Source organism: Tinamus guttatus, unplaced genomic scaffold (genome assembly GCF_059628265.1).
Source record: "Tinamus guttatus ecotype Peru unplaced genomic scaffold, ASM5962826v1 Tinamus_guttatus_pri_ptg000272l, whole genome shotgun sequence".
Lineage (NCBI taxonomy): Eukaryota > Metazoa > Chordata > Aves > Tinamiformes > Tinamidae > Tinamus > Tinamus guttatus.
Genome location: NW_028288806.1, coordinates 207,434 through 222,949, shown reverse-complemented (window position 1 = coordinate 222,949; position 15,516 = coordinate 207,434). Strand labels below are relative to the sequence as shown.

The 15,516-nt window shown below is 46.8% G+C and overlaps 1 protein-coding gene across 1 annotated transcript; it reads right to left on the bottom strand.

Moving 5' to 3' along the window:
- Window positions 1-156: 156 nt before the first annotated feature.
- LOC104566945 (uncharacterized) lies at window positions 157-15,369 on the bottom strand. The gene is made up of 20 exons (XM_088527265.1): window positions 15,220-15,369; window positions 15,075-15,131; window positions 14,148-14,185; window positions 12,850-12,990; window positions 11,186-11,248; window positions 9,975-10,095; window positions 9,491-9,583; window positions 8,226-8,386; window positions 7,422-7,507; window positions 7,147-7,230; window positions 5,783-5,845; window positions 5,568-5,645; window positions 5,388-5,476; window positions 4,672-4,708; window positions 3,095-3,243; window positions 2,601-2,663; window positions 2,213-2,288; window positions 1,688-1,772; window positions 1,422-1,509; window positions 157-927 (listed from the first exon to the last, which is right to left on the bottom strand). Exons 1-20 carry the CDS (start codon window positions 15,367-15,369, stop codon window positions 817-819), a joined length of 1,833 nt encoding a protein of 610 aa, XP_088383391.1. The 3' UTR covers window positions 157-816.
- Between the last annotated feature and the right edge of the window lie 147 nt (window positions 15,370-15,516).

Below are 15,516 nucleotides of genomic sequence, written 5' to 3'. Positions count from 1 at the left end.
TTTTCCATTCAGATGCTATTTGACTGCTAACTTTAGCCATTAGTAAAGTGCAAGCTCTCTTTAAAAAGATTTTTTTAAAAAAAAAAAAACAAAGAGAGGTAAGCTTTGGGAGAAACTGCATTCACTCTCTCTGTTCCTCCTCTCCTTCCAAGCTAAGTAAGAATGCAGTGCTCTTTTCTGTTGCTGACAGCTTCCCCAATAGCCTGATCACAAAGCCAGCAGTTTCCCTTCTCAGATATCTGATAAGGTGGGCAACAGGAGAAGGCTCTGAGTGTTAACTCCTCCTTGCAGGTGTGTTAAGATCCTCTTCATTCCAAGGGAATGAGGCACTATAGCCCTGGGAATATATCTATCTGTATAGGAAGCTGCCTTTCTCTTGCAGGAGTCCCTTTCTTACATGCTGGGGCAGGAGAGAAGGTCCTGTGAGAAGATTTAAGGACTTGGGATTGTGGCTTTTCCATGCATAGCCATGTAAACCTGCCTGTACGCAGTCCAGCTATCTTCCATCTTTCAGATAGGAGCCATACAGGAAAAGAGGTTGCAGAGAATGGTTGCAGCTTCCCCAGCTGGCAGAAAAGAGTGAGGAATGAGCTAGTACCAGTGGTCTCCCCTCTACAAACTGGAACATTCCCTACCCAAAAGGGAGTAGAACTCTGCTCGCATTGATGCCTGCTTAAATCAGTCGTCCTCCCCCTCCTTGCAATGGGCCTGCTAATAAATCTTATTCAAGTAATCACTGAAAATAAGTCCATTCTTTCACTTGTTCAGATCAGACTAGGAAAAAAAGTTGGAGCATTGCTCATACTGGCCACCCTATCATGCGAGGATGTCATAATAAACTGATGGTTTTTTGGTCTGGTGACGAAATTGCTCCAGCTTCAGGCCAATCCTGAGCAGCATAGCTTCATCCCACCATTTGGTCATGATCTAGGAGGAAGAGAGAGGGAAAGGAATGGCAGGAGGGGAAGGGAATCCAGACATTACTGAAAGCCCTGCAGGATATGGCTAAAATAACTTCTAGCAGCATCAGAAGAGCACAGGCTTTTCCCTTTTAAACATGTAAATGTGGCAGCACTGCATTTTGGATAAAGGCAGCTGTCTGACAGCTGAGAAACACAGACTTTCATTTACATGACACCATTTCCAAAGCAGAAGAACAAGGAAAGGCTCAGAGAAATTACATAACTGAAAATTAGGAAAGAGGGAAGAGTAGTGACAGATGATAGGGGCAGCCAGGAGGTTCGTGATGCAAGTAAACAGGAAGGTAAGAGAAATTCAGCTCCCAGGTTCCAGAGGAGTCTTTCTACCCTTCTAGGCAAGTCTTCACTCAGAAGTTAAACCTTCATTACCATTGCCTCTACATTTCTCAACAATGCTGCATGGAATAGCAGAACTTGTTCAGTTCAGAGGGACTGTCTTACCTGGAGGTTGATAGGAAGCCCAGCAGCAGAATATCCAACAGGAACCACCAGGCCTGGAATGCCCGTGAAGTTGCCAAGCTGCATGAACCTGGGGGAGAAACTGTCATCAGCAGTCCTGCCTTGGGACAGGAACAGAGTCAGCCTTTCTGCAAGAGGCAGCTAAGCTGGATCTCTCCTGCTCTACAGCCTAAGCTCCTTTTGCTAGTGCAGCTCGTCCCCAGCTACTCCCGAACTTGGCTCTACAGCCCAAGTAGCTCTCTTCTTACCTCATGGCCCGCACTGTGAGTGAGAAATCGCTGAACCCAGCCACGAGGTCAGAGTTGTGGATTCTTGGGGCAGTGGACGCAGTAGCTGTGGAAGGGAAGAGTCGGGCAGTAGGCAGACACCAAGATACAGCTCAGTTCCTTAAAGCTACATTTGATCCACATCGGTGATGCAAACCATCATTGGGATTTATGATTTGAACAGTTAGGTTGTAATTGCAATATGACCATCTTAATGTCTAAGAAGCAGTTGTCCAGTCACCTCTGTGTAACTGCCAGCTCTGTAGGTCCTATTTCAACTACCAAAAAGTAATATTCTGACTGCCATGGATACAGGCAATAGATCTAGAAATGCACAGCACTCATTCTAACCCAAACCCATTTTCTTCTACAGGCCTGCAGCACTGCAAAGTCTTTGCACGAAAGTCATGCTCTTAAAAGTAGGGAGGGGGAGTTAATGAAGTAACTGTTCTTAAAATGCACCGTGTAACTGTTTGGGAGCAGCTCTGTGGCTAAAACTGCTAATACCTGGTGTCAGGATACAGTCCACAGTGGAGAAAATCTCTCGCAAGAAGCCCATGCTCCGGGTCCTCTGCCGATTTGCCTGCAAACAGAGGGCTACTATTTGACAGGGCCTCTTGGTTCGTGGGGCTTACATTTGACAGTTACAGCCCCAAAGCCCGCACCTCTGGCTTCATTCCTGTAGTTTGGACTCCATGTGCAACACACCAACCAGCCCCAGTGCTATGGCCTCTGGGGTGCCCCACCATTTAGCATATCCCTGCAGTAAAAGGCAGGATTGCCAGGTAATGTATTTGCACGGCCCCTGTCCCCCTGCACAAGGAGATTAAGCAAACCCGCCTTTCTAATCTCACTGGTACCTCCCCACCAGCCTTCACCACAGCATGTTCCTCACCGTAATATAGTCCAGAGCTGTGAACTGGCAAGCCACGGCCAGGCTGATCCGAGTCTCCAAATTCTGTAACAGAAAACCTTGATCATGGCTCTGCTTGCAACTAGCTAGTTAACCATATTTTCTTGTGTTAGACAAGCACAGGGTATGAGAAACTAACAAACTCCCTCTTTTCTTCTGTACCTTTCTCATCCTTATTAACGTGCCATCAAGCATAAGCACTTCACGGTTTCTGGGAACCGCAGTTCACAGCTTTGCACACTTGCACAGTGTTCCATGGTGACAGGAAGAGTTTTGCAGTGGGCATGACAGTTAGAGATGTGGTTAAGAGCAAGAGACTGGGCTGTGTATTTCTGGAGTTTTTTTAGGTCAACATTCCTCTATGAGTGGTCATCCAGCAGTTGCTTTGCCACAGGAAAAGCAGAAGAACCCCAGGTTTCTTGCTACTATTAAACACTTGATTTGAATCAGCTCTGATTCCATCTGCTGCCACTTACCAGTTGCTGGAAATGTTTGTTGAAGTCAGGCTGCAGGAAGTCTCTCATCTCACTGAGAATACAGATTCCATGGGCCACTCGCACCTCCTCCATCTCTGGAAGAAACACTTCCACCACGCTGGCTCCCAGGCTCTGCAGGTACTCTACAGCTGAGGACAGAACAGGTTGAGCAGACAGCATCCTTGAGTTCAGCAAATGTTACAGAGGGGCCGAGAATACCGCTCCCTTGAAAAGTCAGAAATTCCCTAGGCTGTTGAAACACAACCACCTTCAGTGCATTATGTGGCATGCAGGTTGCTGTTCTTTCTGACAGATAAAAGCCTTAGGCTTAACTAGATCTCTGTGCTCCAGCAGAGCCAACGTCGAGGCTTAGAACTTACCTATCATATTTTGGGCTAGTTTATCTCCTCCCTCTATCTCCCAGTTAACCGAGACAATAAAAAAGGGTTGATAATGCTTCCCTGAGCACTTCATATGACCAGTAATGTAGGGGCATGAAGTGGTTGTTTAGCACCAGGAGATTCTCATTCAAAGCCTGTTTTGAACAACAGTGGTAGGAGAATCTTAGGATGGGCTCAGAGACCAAGCCAGCAGAGTTGAGCCACCAAATCCTAACACACTTCAGCAAAACCAAACACCAGGACTGGTGAAAAACAACTTTTTAGCATCCTAGGACGAACAACTTTCTTTGATCCCGGCTTGTTTATAAACTCCCCAGCCTTGCCTACTTCACTGGCATATGGTGTGTCCCTGCTAATACAACTCTAAACCTGTGGAAGAAAGGTCAGATCTCTGAATTCTTCTGATGGATAACTAGGATAACTAACCATCTGTCTTTCAAGCTGCATGTCATTGGGAGAGGAGCTCTGTTTTCAGGGAACCTGTTGCTTTGACACTTTAAAGCCCCAGATTATCTTTTGGATCTCTGAGTGCAAGGAAGTTGCAGAATCTGCAGCACTCTTTGTCTACAGAAATAAGAGCCTAAAATAAGGAAGCTAAAGAAAATTCAGGCTTGCAAAGCCCAAGTACTGTGAACACCTCAGCTCCAATGCACAGGAGGTCAACTGTTCTGTTAGAGACTCTGGAGTCTCTCTCCTCTCCCAGTACACACCAAGTTCAGTTTTGCTTAGTCTACAATTTGACAAGGCCACCCAAATGGTCCCCTCTGTCTGATTTCAAGGAAATACCACGTGATGCATCGCAAAGACCTGGCCCTATCTTTACTACTAATCAATGAATTGTCAAGCAAGTCCCTCTGCTAAGAGTCTTTCACCATTAAAGCTTGCAGAATGAGCATTACTAAGCACAGAGCGGCTTTCATAGAGAGACAGAGACTTAGCATGTTAAAGCCCATTCTTCCATTATAGGCAAGCAAGCCTACAACTGCCGCACTTTTTAACCCTCAGCAGTCAGGAGGATTTCCCTAGCACAAGGCTACTGCTGTGTGTCCAGCCAGACATCTTTAAGCATCTCCTTTAAAGGACTTCAAGCCAGACCTCTTTAATGGGTGCAGGAAAGGAGCACTGAGTGACACAAAGGCCTCAGATGCAGCAACATTACATGCACTTGCTTTTTACCTTTCTCACAGATAGACAGAATTTCTGGATCACACGCCTAGACAGAAAGAAAAAAGACCAGATTTTAATAGCTGCAGTCTCTCCCCCCAGCACATGACTTTACTCCTGCCTCTGATGGCAGGGAAACACATCCCTTCAGAGCTGCCTTTTGGCCAGCTTGGAGGTCCTAACTCCACGGAGGAGCAGGCTCCCTTTCCAGGGGAGAAGGTATTCCTCCTCTGCACCAAACCAGAGCAAGAAACAGCTCTTGTTTGCCCCCAGGGAGGAAATTTTGGGCACCTCTGTGGGGTTCCATTATAATTTCCAAGCAGTACTAGCTTGCCAGTCCAGTGTCTACACTGGAATGATGAAATACTGTGCAGCAGCTACAGTGTTGTAATCAAATGGATAAACTAATTGACCTCATTTGTTTTTAAACAAATTACCTTTTGGAATCAGTTCAGAAGCATCACCTCCAAGGGAAATACTAATGTAAGGAAGCACATCGCCATCAACTGTATAGAGTCATTACCTTCCCTCACACTTCCCATAGACCTTTGCTCAGAGGCCTGTCTCAGGAAAGAAAGTCATCCCAGTGGATAATAAATTCCCCTGAACCATATTCCTCGTAAATATGAGGACCTCTCAAATTGACAGGCAAGGGAACACTGACCACTCTGAATTCCTTCAAAATCTCATCTTGCAAAGTACCAGGAAGAGAAGAAAAGGGCAGGCACCTTAAAAAATGTCCAGTCCACTCCCAGCTTTAAGCCCTTCAGGTCAGGTGCGCACATATTTGTCAGGGTTGCTTTGGGCTGCTTTAATCCTGCAGGAAACAAACCAGACTTCCTCTCTTTATCTCGGATACCTCTGGGAAGGCAGATCTTCTGGCTGACAAAGGGAGAGGGCTCACCTACCATATGGACAGAGTGGATCTGGCTCAGCAAGCACACTGTACACAATGGCTGCATCTGCCACCGAGGTACAGATAGGGCCTGGCAAAGGAAAGTCAGTATATGACAAGGGGCAAACAGGACCTGCTTTCCAAGGCTTTTTGTAGGCATAAATTGCCTCCCCAAGCAGCAACATCACCACACAGTGAGGTCCCTGAAGTGAAACATAGCCTTCTTACCCACACTGACGGTGGAATAGGAGAGCGGGAGGCAGCCGTGAGAACTGATCCGCCCAAAGGTACCTTGAGAAAAAGAAACACACAGGTATATATGCAAGGTAGTAACAAGCAGTTGTTGACACGATCTGCCCTGGACGGCTCTGGCTCTTCCTGTCAAGTTCCTTGGCATTTGACAGTCTGCCAGTCACTTCTGTGGGTTGTCTCACAGCCTGATCACTGATCATTCAACACCCAGTTCTGCTGACTGCCATTGTCATCAGTGAAGACGAGACCCATAACCCCAGTTCAACACACACTGAAACCATTTCCACCCATAAGAACTGATCTAGTGAAGAGGAAATATGTACAGGGATTTATGAAACAGATACATTCAAATATGCAGAAGCAGCACCTATGGTGCAGAGGATGAAGAGGCAAAACCAGAATTATCAACAGGAGGAGAAGCTGGAATCTGGGAGCAGATCACTGCTTCTAAAGATCTCACTGCTTCACCCATGAGACTTAATGCCTAACACCAGTTGTCTTCTGCGAGTGTTCTTGTTGTCTCCTGACCAGCTACGTCGTGTGTCATAGGCATCATGATCTTCCTCAGCCTCAGATCAATCAAGTTGAATCGAGTTAACTGCTTGTGAACAATGGAAAACCAGGGTAACACTTTGAATGTCTGGTCTCAAATGAAGCAGCCAAGATCCTAAAGGGTGATAAACCTTTCTGAAAATCCACTATCTCTTCCGACTGGTAATTCTGCCTATCTCTCCATCCTCCATGCTTCAATGCTGCATATTCCATGCTTGCCAGGCAGGCAGACAAATTCTGCCCTGTGTATTTCCTGTGCAAGTTCCCCCTCTTACTGGAAAAATTGCTTTGCAAACATGCATCCTTGACAGGTAAGTCTACATCTTGGTTTGGTACAAGCCTGTTACCAGATTTAACTTAACGGATACGAATCTGAGCAGTCTCAGCCTCCCCATCTAATTGGGGTGATAGGAATCAACGTTTGGCAGAGTATCTTTTCACAAGCTTACTATGGATACCTGACCAAGTGGGGAATACCTCTCAGCAGATGTGCAGAGGAGGAGGATGGAAAAGGAAGGCGTGGATAGAAAGAGAAGCAGCACGTGTGTTGAGCATTTGACTCATTTACAGAAGTTAATACTTTTTTGGATCTCTGTTCAGTGGTCAGTACTGGGAATACTTAAATTCTGCCAATCCCACCCAGGAGATTGTATCACAGGGTGTTATATCTGGAGTTTCTCTGGCTCAGTTTTGATAACAGGAATTAATGGACCATGCCTCACTTGTCTGCTGCATCAAACAGGATGCCACAAACAAAAGTCCCCCCATCATGACCGAAGGGGCACTACCTTTCAGCCCTACCACACCACAGAATGAAGCAGGAATCCTCACAGAACCTCCTCCATCTGTGCCAATAGCCACAGGGCAGAGACCTACAAAAAAACCATATTGGTCGAGATCAGACAGGTGTCACATTGTACAGCCTGCTGCCAGCTGTAGACAAAACAGTGCAAAGAGATTTCTGCTCGCCTAGGAGTTCCCCCCAGCTTCCCTCATAAGAAGCTAATGCCTGACCTCAGGACCTTCCTCTTCCCACCCCTAAGCTCAGTTTAGAGCCACTTACCTGCTGCTACAGCTGCTGCTGACCCACTGGAGCTCCCACCTGTGTAATGACTGGGCTTGTAGGGATTCCTTGGGATCTTGTGGTACCTGAGGCAGATAAGCATTATGGAATTTTTTTTTCGAGGAGGGTCCAAGTGCATTATAGGGCAGGGAAGATCCAGAAACACAACTCAGGGATTCAGTTCTCCCAGTAAAAAGACACACTTCTATCCCAGACAGTGCTATGTCCCTAGAAGATCAGGCCCACAGAAGACTTGTAGCTGAGTCCAGTCTCCTGTTCTTATAGGCAGCCTATTTGAGCAAGAGCAAAGAAAGAGAAAGGACGCCATTCCAGCTCTTGTCTTCATGATGGTGCTGTACTGTGTTAAATATTACACATTTCCAAAGGATGGGGAACTTGCTGATCAGCTCTTTATCTGTTACTGTGATTAAGCTGTTTACTGTTTACTTGTTTTCCTGTCCCTGAAGCTTTTACCTATTACTTATCCTGTAAACATTCATACTTCCAAGCTTGTAAGGTCTTGGCAAAGCAACATCATTATTCAACAGTCACCACTTGGATCCTCTCTTTCCTTTGGTTTCAGGAATTTTTGGGCTTCTACAATTGTGCTGACCCTTAAATCTGCAATGCTGGGTTTTGATATTACCAGGGTTCCCCACTTCACTGGGCTCTTTGTCAGTTTTATTTTCATGTGTTTTTCCTATTTTTGTGCCATTCTCTGTCAAGTTTGGGTAGGTCTTTCAGCCTTTCTATGTTGGTTAGGGTGGGCAGAAGAAAGGGAAGGAAGGGGAAAAGGATTTTTACCCATTAGGATTGCATCCAGTTGTTCCAGTCCCTAGTTCATGCATGTTTGAGACCCCAATAATGATAGCTCCAGCCTCTCGCAGCTTCTTGGCCACAGTAGCATCTTCTGTTTCAGGCTCTGCCCCAAGATACTCCGTTCCCACTCGATGACGGTAAGGCACCTTAGCAAGAAGATACCTTGTCATGCATCTTAAAACCCTAGTCAGGCAGGCAAGCACATGTACATGCTTCACAGTTTACCCGCTCAACAAATCTCAGACATCACAACCCCCAGAGTTAAGACACAGCCAGGCAGCTTGCTTCTTCATCTCATTATGATTGGTTTCTGTTAGGAGGGACAGTGAACCCTACAACATTTGATCCTTCCCACATGCAGAGGAGCCATTGTACTGTCATGATACAGAACAGCAGAAACACATGGGCGATCTAGAGCGAGGCACTTGTTATGCCCACAGGCTGCAGAACAGACACTTTGCCCTATAGCACACAGCCATTCTCTCCTCCACTTTTCTGTGGAAGGAGCTGCAGTGTTTCAAACAAAGGCACCAAGATTAGATGGGCGATAAAATTCCAGATGGGTTCGTTGTCAGGGTATGCTAAGCACTTTCCACTCAGGTACAACAGTGGAAGAGTTCTGTACATAACCAGGACTCCAGCCCTAAGGGTAGGTATCTGCAGAGCCTATGACAGCTTGATGGCACCAACAGGAATGCTTAATAACAACTGTTGCTAGGCCACATGCGAAATACCTCATGGCTGGGATTTTTAAAGTAACTTGCATATTTCTGACAAGTACATCCCTTAAAGTAAGGGGAAGGAAATGTTTAGCCAGTGAGGCAGAGTCAGTGCCTGAGAAATCCATACAGTTCCAGCTGTTGCTACAGATGTATTTATTCACTCTATGAGCTAAGGGATGGTTCCCCACCCTACCCCACACTGAACTCCCTATGGAGTAAAGAGATTAGTAGCAGATATGAAGCATGTCTGTCATTGCCAAGCTCTGTCTTCACCTGGGAACTACCAGTCACAAACCTGCGTACAGCCTTTGTTACAATAAAACAGCTTCTCAGGCTTTTGCTGAGGAGCTGCTCTTAAAACATTGCCACAGTGAGTTGCACAGGTTGACCACCTTATATTTGCTGGAGCTAAAAAGATACTGCGAGCTTCCTGAAATGGGTTGCTTTGAGCTCCTTCACAAGGAGGAACAAAGCTAGCTCCTAGAATGCCCTACTACATGAACTGATCACTTAGAAAAGGAAACCTACCACTTTAAACTCTTCTTTCAGGCACACTGGGATCCCATCCAGGTGAGATAGAGTACATTTAGTTTTGTAGCGAGCAGTAGAGGCCTCAGCCATCTGCACAGAGGGGAGAAAAAAATAGTTGAACTGAAGATCATTACCAGTTTTAGAGCAGAAAATACAAATGGCCATTTTTAGACTACTGCTAGGCCAAACTGTAAGTTTCTTTCCTTTTCTACCACTCTCTGACGAAAAACTATTGCTTAGAGGCCTCTATGCTGCTAACAGATGCCACAAAAGCCCAGGAGCCTTGTTTCAAACATAGTGACTGAGTAGAAAACAGATTGTCTCAATGCTACCTGTCTTTGGAGGAAAGGAAGCAAACCTGTTTGCAGACCTGTGCCGGGGAGGGAGGAAAAACATACATAATTTTCTGAGGACTATACCTGCAGAAGATCTGCTCCCCCTTCTACCCGAGGCTATTGCTGTTGGGGCAGGCAGACATTACCAGCATTATTTGTTCGCGGTCCCACTGCACTATCGCTCGGAGCGGGGGTGTAGATTTGTCACAGTCCTCCAGCACGGCAATGATGTTCTTTGCTACCTCAGATGGTGTCAGCTTCCCACTCCTAGGGGACAGGAGAGGTTGGGACTTCATTGTAAGACTCCCCCCCACAGCACATCTATGCACATGGTTTGCCTCTTACGTGTAGCAAGATGGCAGCTGTCACTTCTGTAACAAAGAACTAGGCAGGAATCTGTGGGTGGTGATCAATTTCAACACAGTCTTCACCATCCAGACAGGAGACTCCTTTCTTTAAAGAGGGAACTCAGATTTTCCCAAAATACCAGGTGAATAGGGAAACAGGGCCAAGAGCTTTACAGAAAGCCCTCAAGCTCTTGAAAGCCCAATGCTATGAAACTCCCAGCCTCATGAGCTAGGCCTGACAGGTTGGCCCTCTTTACAGCACGCTGCCCATGACAGAGGAGAGAGCCACAGGAGTACTGTTATTTTTAACCTTTAATACACAGGCCGTGCCTCCCCCCGGCAAGAGGCTACGTTACCCCATAAGCAGACCTGGCACTAGCCTCATAGTCAGCATGAGCCTTGAACAGTAGACAGCCTCACCAGCCCTTTGCACCAAGGCCAGAGCTCTCTGGCAGAGGTGGCCATTGAAGAACGTGGGCCAGGAAGGGTAGTCTGAGTACTGCACATCTGAGCACGTGCGTCAAGAGGCTGCTAGGAGTTATTGAGCAACTAAGAGCTTGCAGTGCCACATGCTTTCAGCAGCTCCTGATCTTGATAGCTTGCTGGGTGAATGGAACCAAGCTGCTTGCAGGAACACGAGCAGAAAGGGAGTCAAGAGACTTCTCAGAGACTTGCCAAATGTGCAACTCTCATAATCCGGATGTACCTTCCTCTTCTTCCCTCTCACTTGTCTGGGCCAAAAAAAAGTATGTAGAAATCCTTCCTAGAGAGCACTGACAATAAGCTAAGCATAAGGGCATGTAAATATCCTTGTGGGGCTTGTAAGAGTTTTGCCAGCTCCCCAGGCTGGCTTTCCTTTGTTATTCTATCAGAGGGAAAGGACTGCAAAAGGTGGCCTTAAGCAAGGGTACCTCAAGGACAATCTTAACAAAGGGATACCAGAGAGCTTGTGGAACAACAAGCAGGGGAACAACCACGACAAATTGTTCCCAGACCCTAATTTCACCTACCGGTAGCAGTTCAGGTAGTCTTTGATTCCTTTGAAGCTAAACCCATCGCTGGCAGAATCAGACCTGCAAAGAGAAGATCAGAGGGGCAACTGTAGCACCAAAGCCACCTTTGCTTACAGCTGCACAGTTTCCCGAGGACTGCAGATTCCAGTGGCCCAGTCCAATGCAGGTTGAGCACTGCTCACTGATACCACTGATGGTTGTTCTTTGGGCCAACAGCCCAGACGTTTCAGCTCGGGCTCCATGGAGACACGCAAAGACACCATATACACCAAGGGTGCTGCAGAAATAAGGGGTCAGTCTTGCCAATGTGTTCTCATCGCTTCATACAGCTACCGTTGCTTCATAGTTCAGGAAAGTAGTTGGTTGAAATTTACTGCAGATTTATATTTGCTGCTCATCACTGGAGCAATACAGAACACCCAGAATATACCGACAAACTAGTTCCAGGATCTCTGCCCCAGGTTTCAGTCAGAGTTAGGCAGCAGTGCAGATGGTATGTGATGGCTGGAGGGGGAAGAGGCGCTATGCAGCACACACAGGAATTGACATCTGCAAGCTGCTTAAAGATCAAGTCTGTGGCTCTAGCACCTAAGATATGGAGCATTTCTCATCACAATAGGAAAGTAAAGGAGAACACAGGAAAAGCTAGCTAGAATTACTACTCCTGTGACATTTCCATATCATCACTCAACCCAGCTACATCCTTGAGTAGGAAAGCATAAGGTACCACAAGATACTATGTAGGGAAGAGGCAAATTTCAAGTAACTTGAAATAACTTTAACTTGCCTATAATAATGGGCAATATATACTGCTGGCAGCGCAGGGGACACACAGCCCAACATGTGTCTGCAGGAAATACACCCCTTCCTGCAAAGTGAAGCTGCTGAAAGTATCTCCTTGCTCTAACCTAAGGACTCAAACAGAGAGAAAATTTAGTCTTGCTGCAAGCGAGAAATGACTGTCATGGATGAAGTGTAGCTTACGGACCTCCTCAGTAACCATTGGGCAGGTCTACAACTGAGAACAAAAGCAGATGGGGACAGCACTCATAGTTCTCCAGCCACTCCCAGCCCATCTCAGCATCAGATCTCAGCGAGACACATGAACCTGAGGAACTTTTCACCCCTAGTCTAGGGGGATTTATTCAAGTACATCAAGAAGCTGAACAGGTAGTTCTCAAAGTAACCTAAGTAGCAAAGCCTAAACCCTTGTGGATGGTTTTCTTTGTACCTCGCATTCTTTCTCTCCCCCCAGCAACCTCCTTCCTTTGTATTCTCTTTATGACTCCTTGAAGGCAAGAAACAGCACATCTGCAAACTCACTTGAAGGGATGGACAGGCTGACTAGCCAACCACTACACATATCTGCTCTGCATGTGCAACCAGAGCCATGGCAAGGCAGAATCTGGTCTCTCCCCACTATAGAGACTTCATGAAATCTGTAGAAACTTTATGTTGGCTCATACTGCTAACAACTTACGAGTTACAGGAAGGAAGAAACAGTGATAAAACTCTCGATATCTCTTGAAACAGTGATAACTTTTGAAAAGCAGCATGGTGTGGGAAAAGGGTTTTTAATACAGATTACTTACAATGAGCTTCCCACTACTATAATAGCATCAACACATGTGATCTTCCACTCCCACACATCCCCTACTGACCTTGCATCTAGCAGCTGCTTGATAACGTCTGAAGTGTTTTCAGCCTCACACTTGTCCTCTGTAAGCTCTGCAGCAACCTCTGGGATAAAGGTGGGATCTTCACGAATATCAAGGGAACGCAGGAGAGAGAATTTGTTCAGTCTGAAAGAGAGACAAGGACTGCTGGAGCTTGCAAGTTCCACAGTGACTTTGGCTCCTTTTAAAGATTGCTTGAAGATAACTTAATTCTAGGACGTTTTCCCTCAGCAGCCTGCTTCTCATGGTATGGAGCAACACTTGAAAGATGATCTCTCACACTTTTCCTCTTGGTAGCACAGACCTTGCTTTGCTTGCTTAACATAACCACCTACCTCTTGACATAAGGCCAGTCAGCCTCCATCAGCTGAAGCTGGAAAAGAGCCAATGAGTTTCCCCATTCACTTTAATTCTACACATTGCACCCACAGATGAAAAGGAGTGGGGAGCAAAAGACAAGCAGAAAGTGGTAAAAAACATTTATACAAGCACTAATCCTGTTAAAATAAACCTCTTCAGAGTTTTCCATGACCTGTGTCAATATAACTTATCTATAATGAAATATAACAGGGGTCATAGTGAGTCTTGGAATAGGTACCAAAGCAAGGAAATCAAGACCCTGTCACAAATGTCAAGGAACAATTCAGTGTTCAACAACAGCGACAGTAGTTTGATTCATTCAAAGAAAACCTTGTAGCATGCCCAGAAGTAAAAATCCAAGTGTAACAAGAGTGCTTAATATATTTCTGTGTCTTGGAAACTGCAGAGATGATCCACCACGTTACAGGCAACACTTACAAACTAAGTGTGATGCTGAGGTTCCTGATACTCTGAGTGGTTTTCAGAGTGAAGTACACTTGAAAAATATATATTGTGACTATGAAGAAACTCCTAAGAGTGAGAGAGAAGAAAAGACTAATTTAAAAGGGTAATACCTCAAAAAGAACATATTAAAAACTCCAGACTTTGTGTCTGGCCTTATTTCCCCACTACATCTGGTAATGTACACAGTAGGTTTGCACACCTATGTTGAAAAGAAAGACTGCTCTTTTACAAGAATATAGTAAGAGGCAGTTCAGGGAAGTTTCACAGCACCAGGATGCCTGTGAAAGGTTAATTTCTTCTGACACAGGGTCACTCATATCAGTAGTTAAACAGTAATCTAGTAAATAACCACTACAAAATAATCTTATTCAAGTTATGCAATTTCCTTCTTAGAAAAGATTATACACTGCAAGCACCTTAATAAGGGAACTTAAAGGGGAAAAAATCCTCGCTCTTACCTTAATAAGAATGGTAATAAGATGATCTGTCCAAAAGCCTAGGAAACAAATGAGCACAAACACTGATTTGTATCTATTTGGACCTCAGCACCTTCCTCACTGGACAAGGAATGTTGGATGGGCTCAGAACAGCTGTAACCTTGGCCTGTAAGTACCCCAGAGAGCATGCTATGCTATGTTATCAAAATATAGTTAAAATATACTTATTTTGGAACACAAACCTGGCCTGAAATGCCTTCCCCTCTCCTCTCATATTCAGAGCAGGTATGGTGTAGAAGCTTATTATCATTTGGCTTATCCCACTATTAGCATCTTTTCTGTTACCATTCAGCCCCAGCTACCCTGCAGGAAACACTGAACCAGCTCCTGCTCTAAACGGAGACCGCTCGGAAAGCAGCAGAGACTCCACGGGAGCTGGAAACACCTTTGACTACCCAGGCACCTGATGTAGCAATACCAGCAGGCCCAGATCAGCCGCGCTGTATCCTGTTCTAAGAGCTCCGAAAGGGATTTCCAAATCGTGCTAGTGTGTGGCTTCATGCAAGCCCGAGACAAGGCCCACAAGCTTAGATCTATAGAGAAATAATTATATCACCACACATTGCAGAACCATTACAGCCCTGGGAAAAAGGTGTGGAAACAACCAAACAAACAAAAAGGAAAGCCAAGCATGAACTCCACTGCCTTAAGCCTCCTCACAAAAAATAAAAGAAAATCAGATGCACGCTGGGATCAGGACTCCTTTATGCCTGAGGGCGGCTTGCAGTCACTTTATCCCACACTTGCTCTCTCCCACAGTGACAACGCCAGCACTCCGAAGGTTTTCTTTTCCCACTGCCCCGTGCCCAGTTGGGAGGACGCAGGGAGCCCAACCGCAGCCCCGCTGCCCCCTCCGCCGGTGACCGTTAAACGGCCACCCCCGCTCACCGTGTTGGCCACGTGCGCGAAGAGGCGCAGCCAGAAGCCGCTCAGTCGCGGTGCCCACTGCGGAGAGAGGAGGCCAGAGGTGAGCGCCGGGCCGGCTCCCCGCCGCCCGCACCCCACACTGCATCCCCCGCGGCCCGGTGCTCACGGCCTCCGGCGGCGGGCGGCGGGCGCGCGGCTCGGCGCGCCGCGGCTCGCGGCGGGACAGCTTGGCGCCCGCGCTGCCCGTGTAGCGCCGCACGCCGAGCAGGTACAGGGCAGCGACCCAAAGCAGCGACAGCAGCAGCAGCGGCGCCATCACCCCGGCTCCGACGGGCTCCGGCGGCGACGGCACCAGCGGGGCGGGGCGGCGCGAGGGCACCGCCCGCTCCCGGGGCTGCCGTTAGGTGGGGGTGGAGCCGCGCATGCGCCACAGCGGCGGGTGTCCGTTAACGGCGTGGTGGCC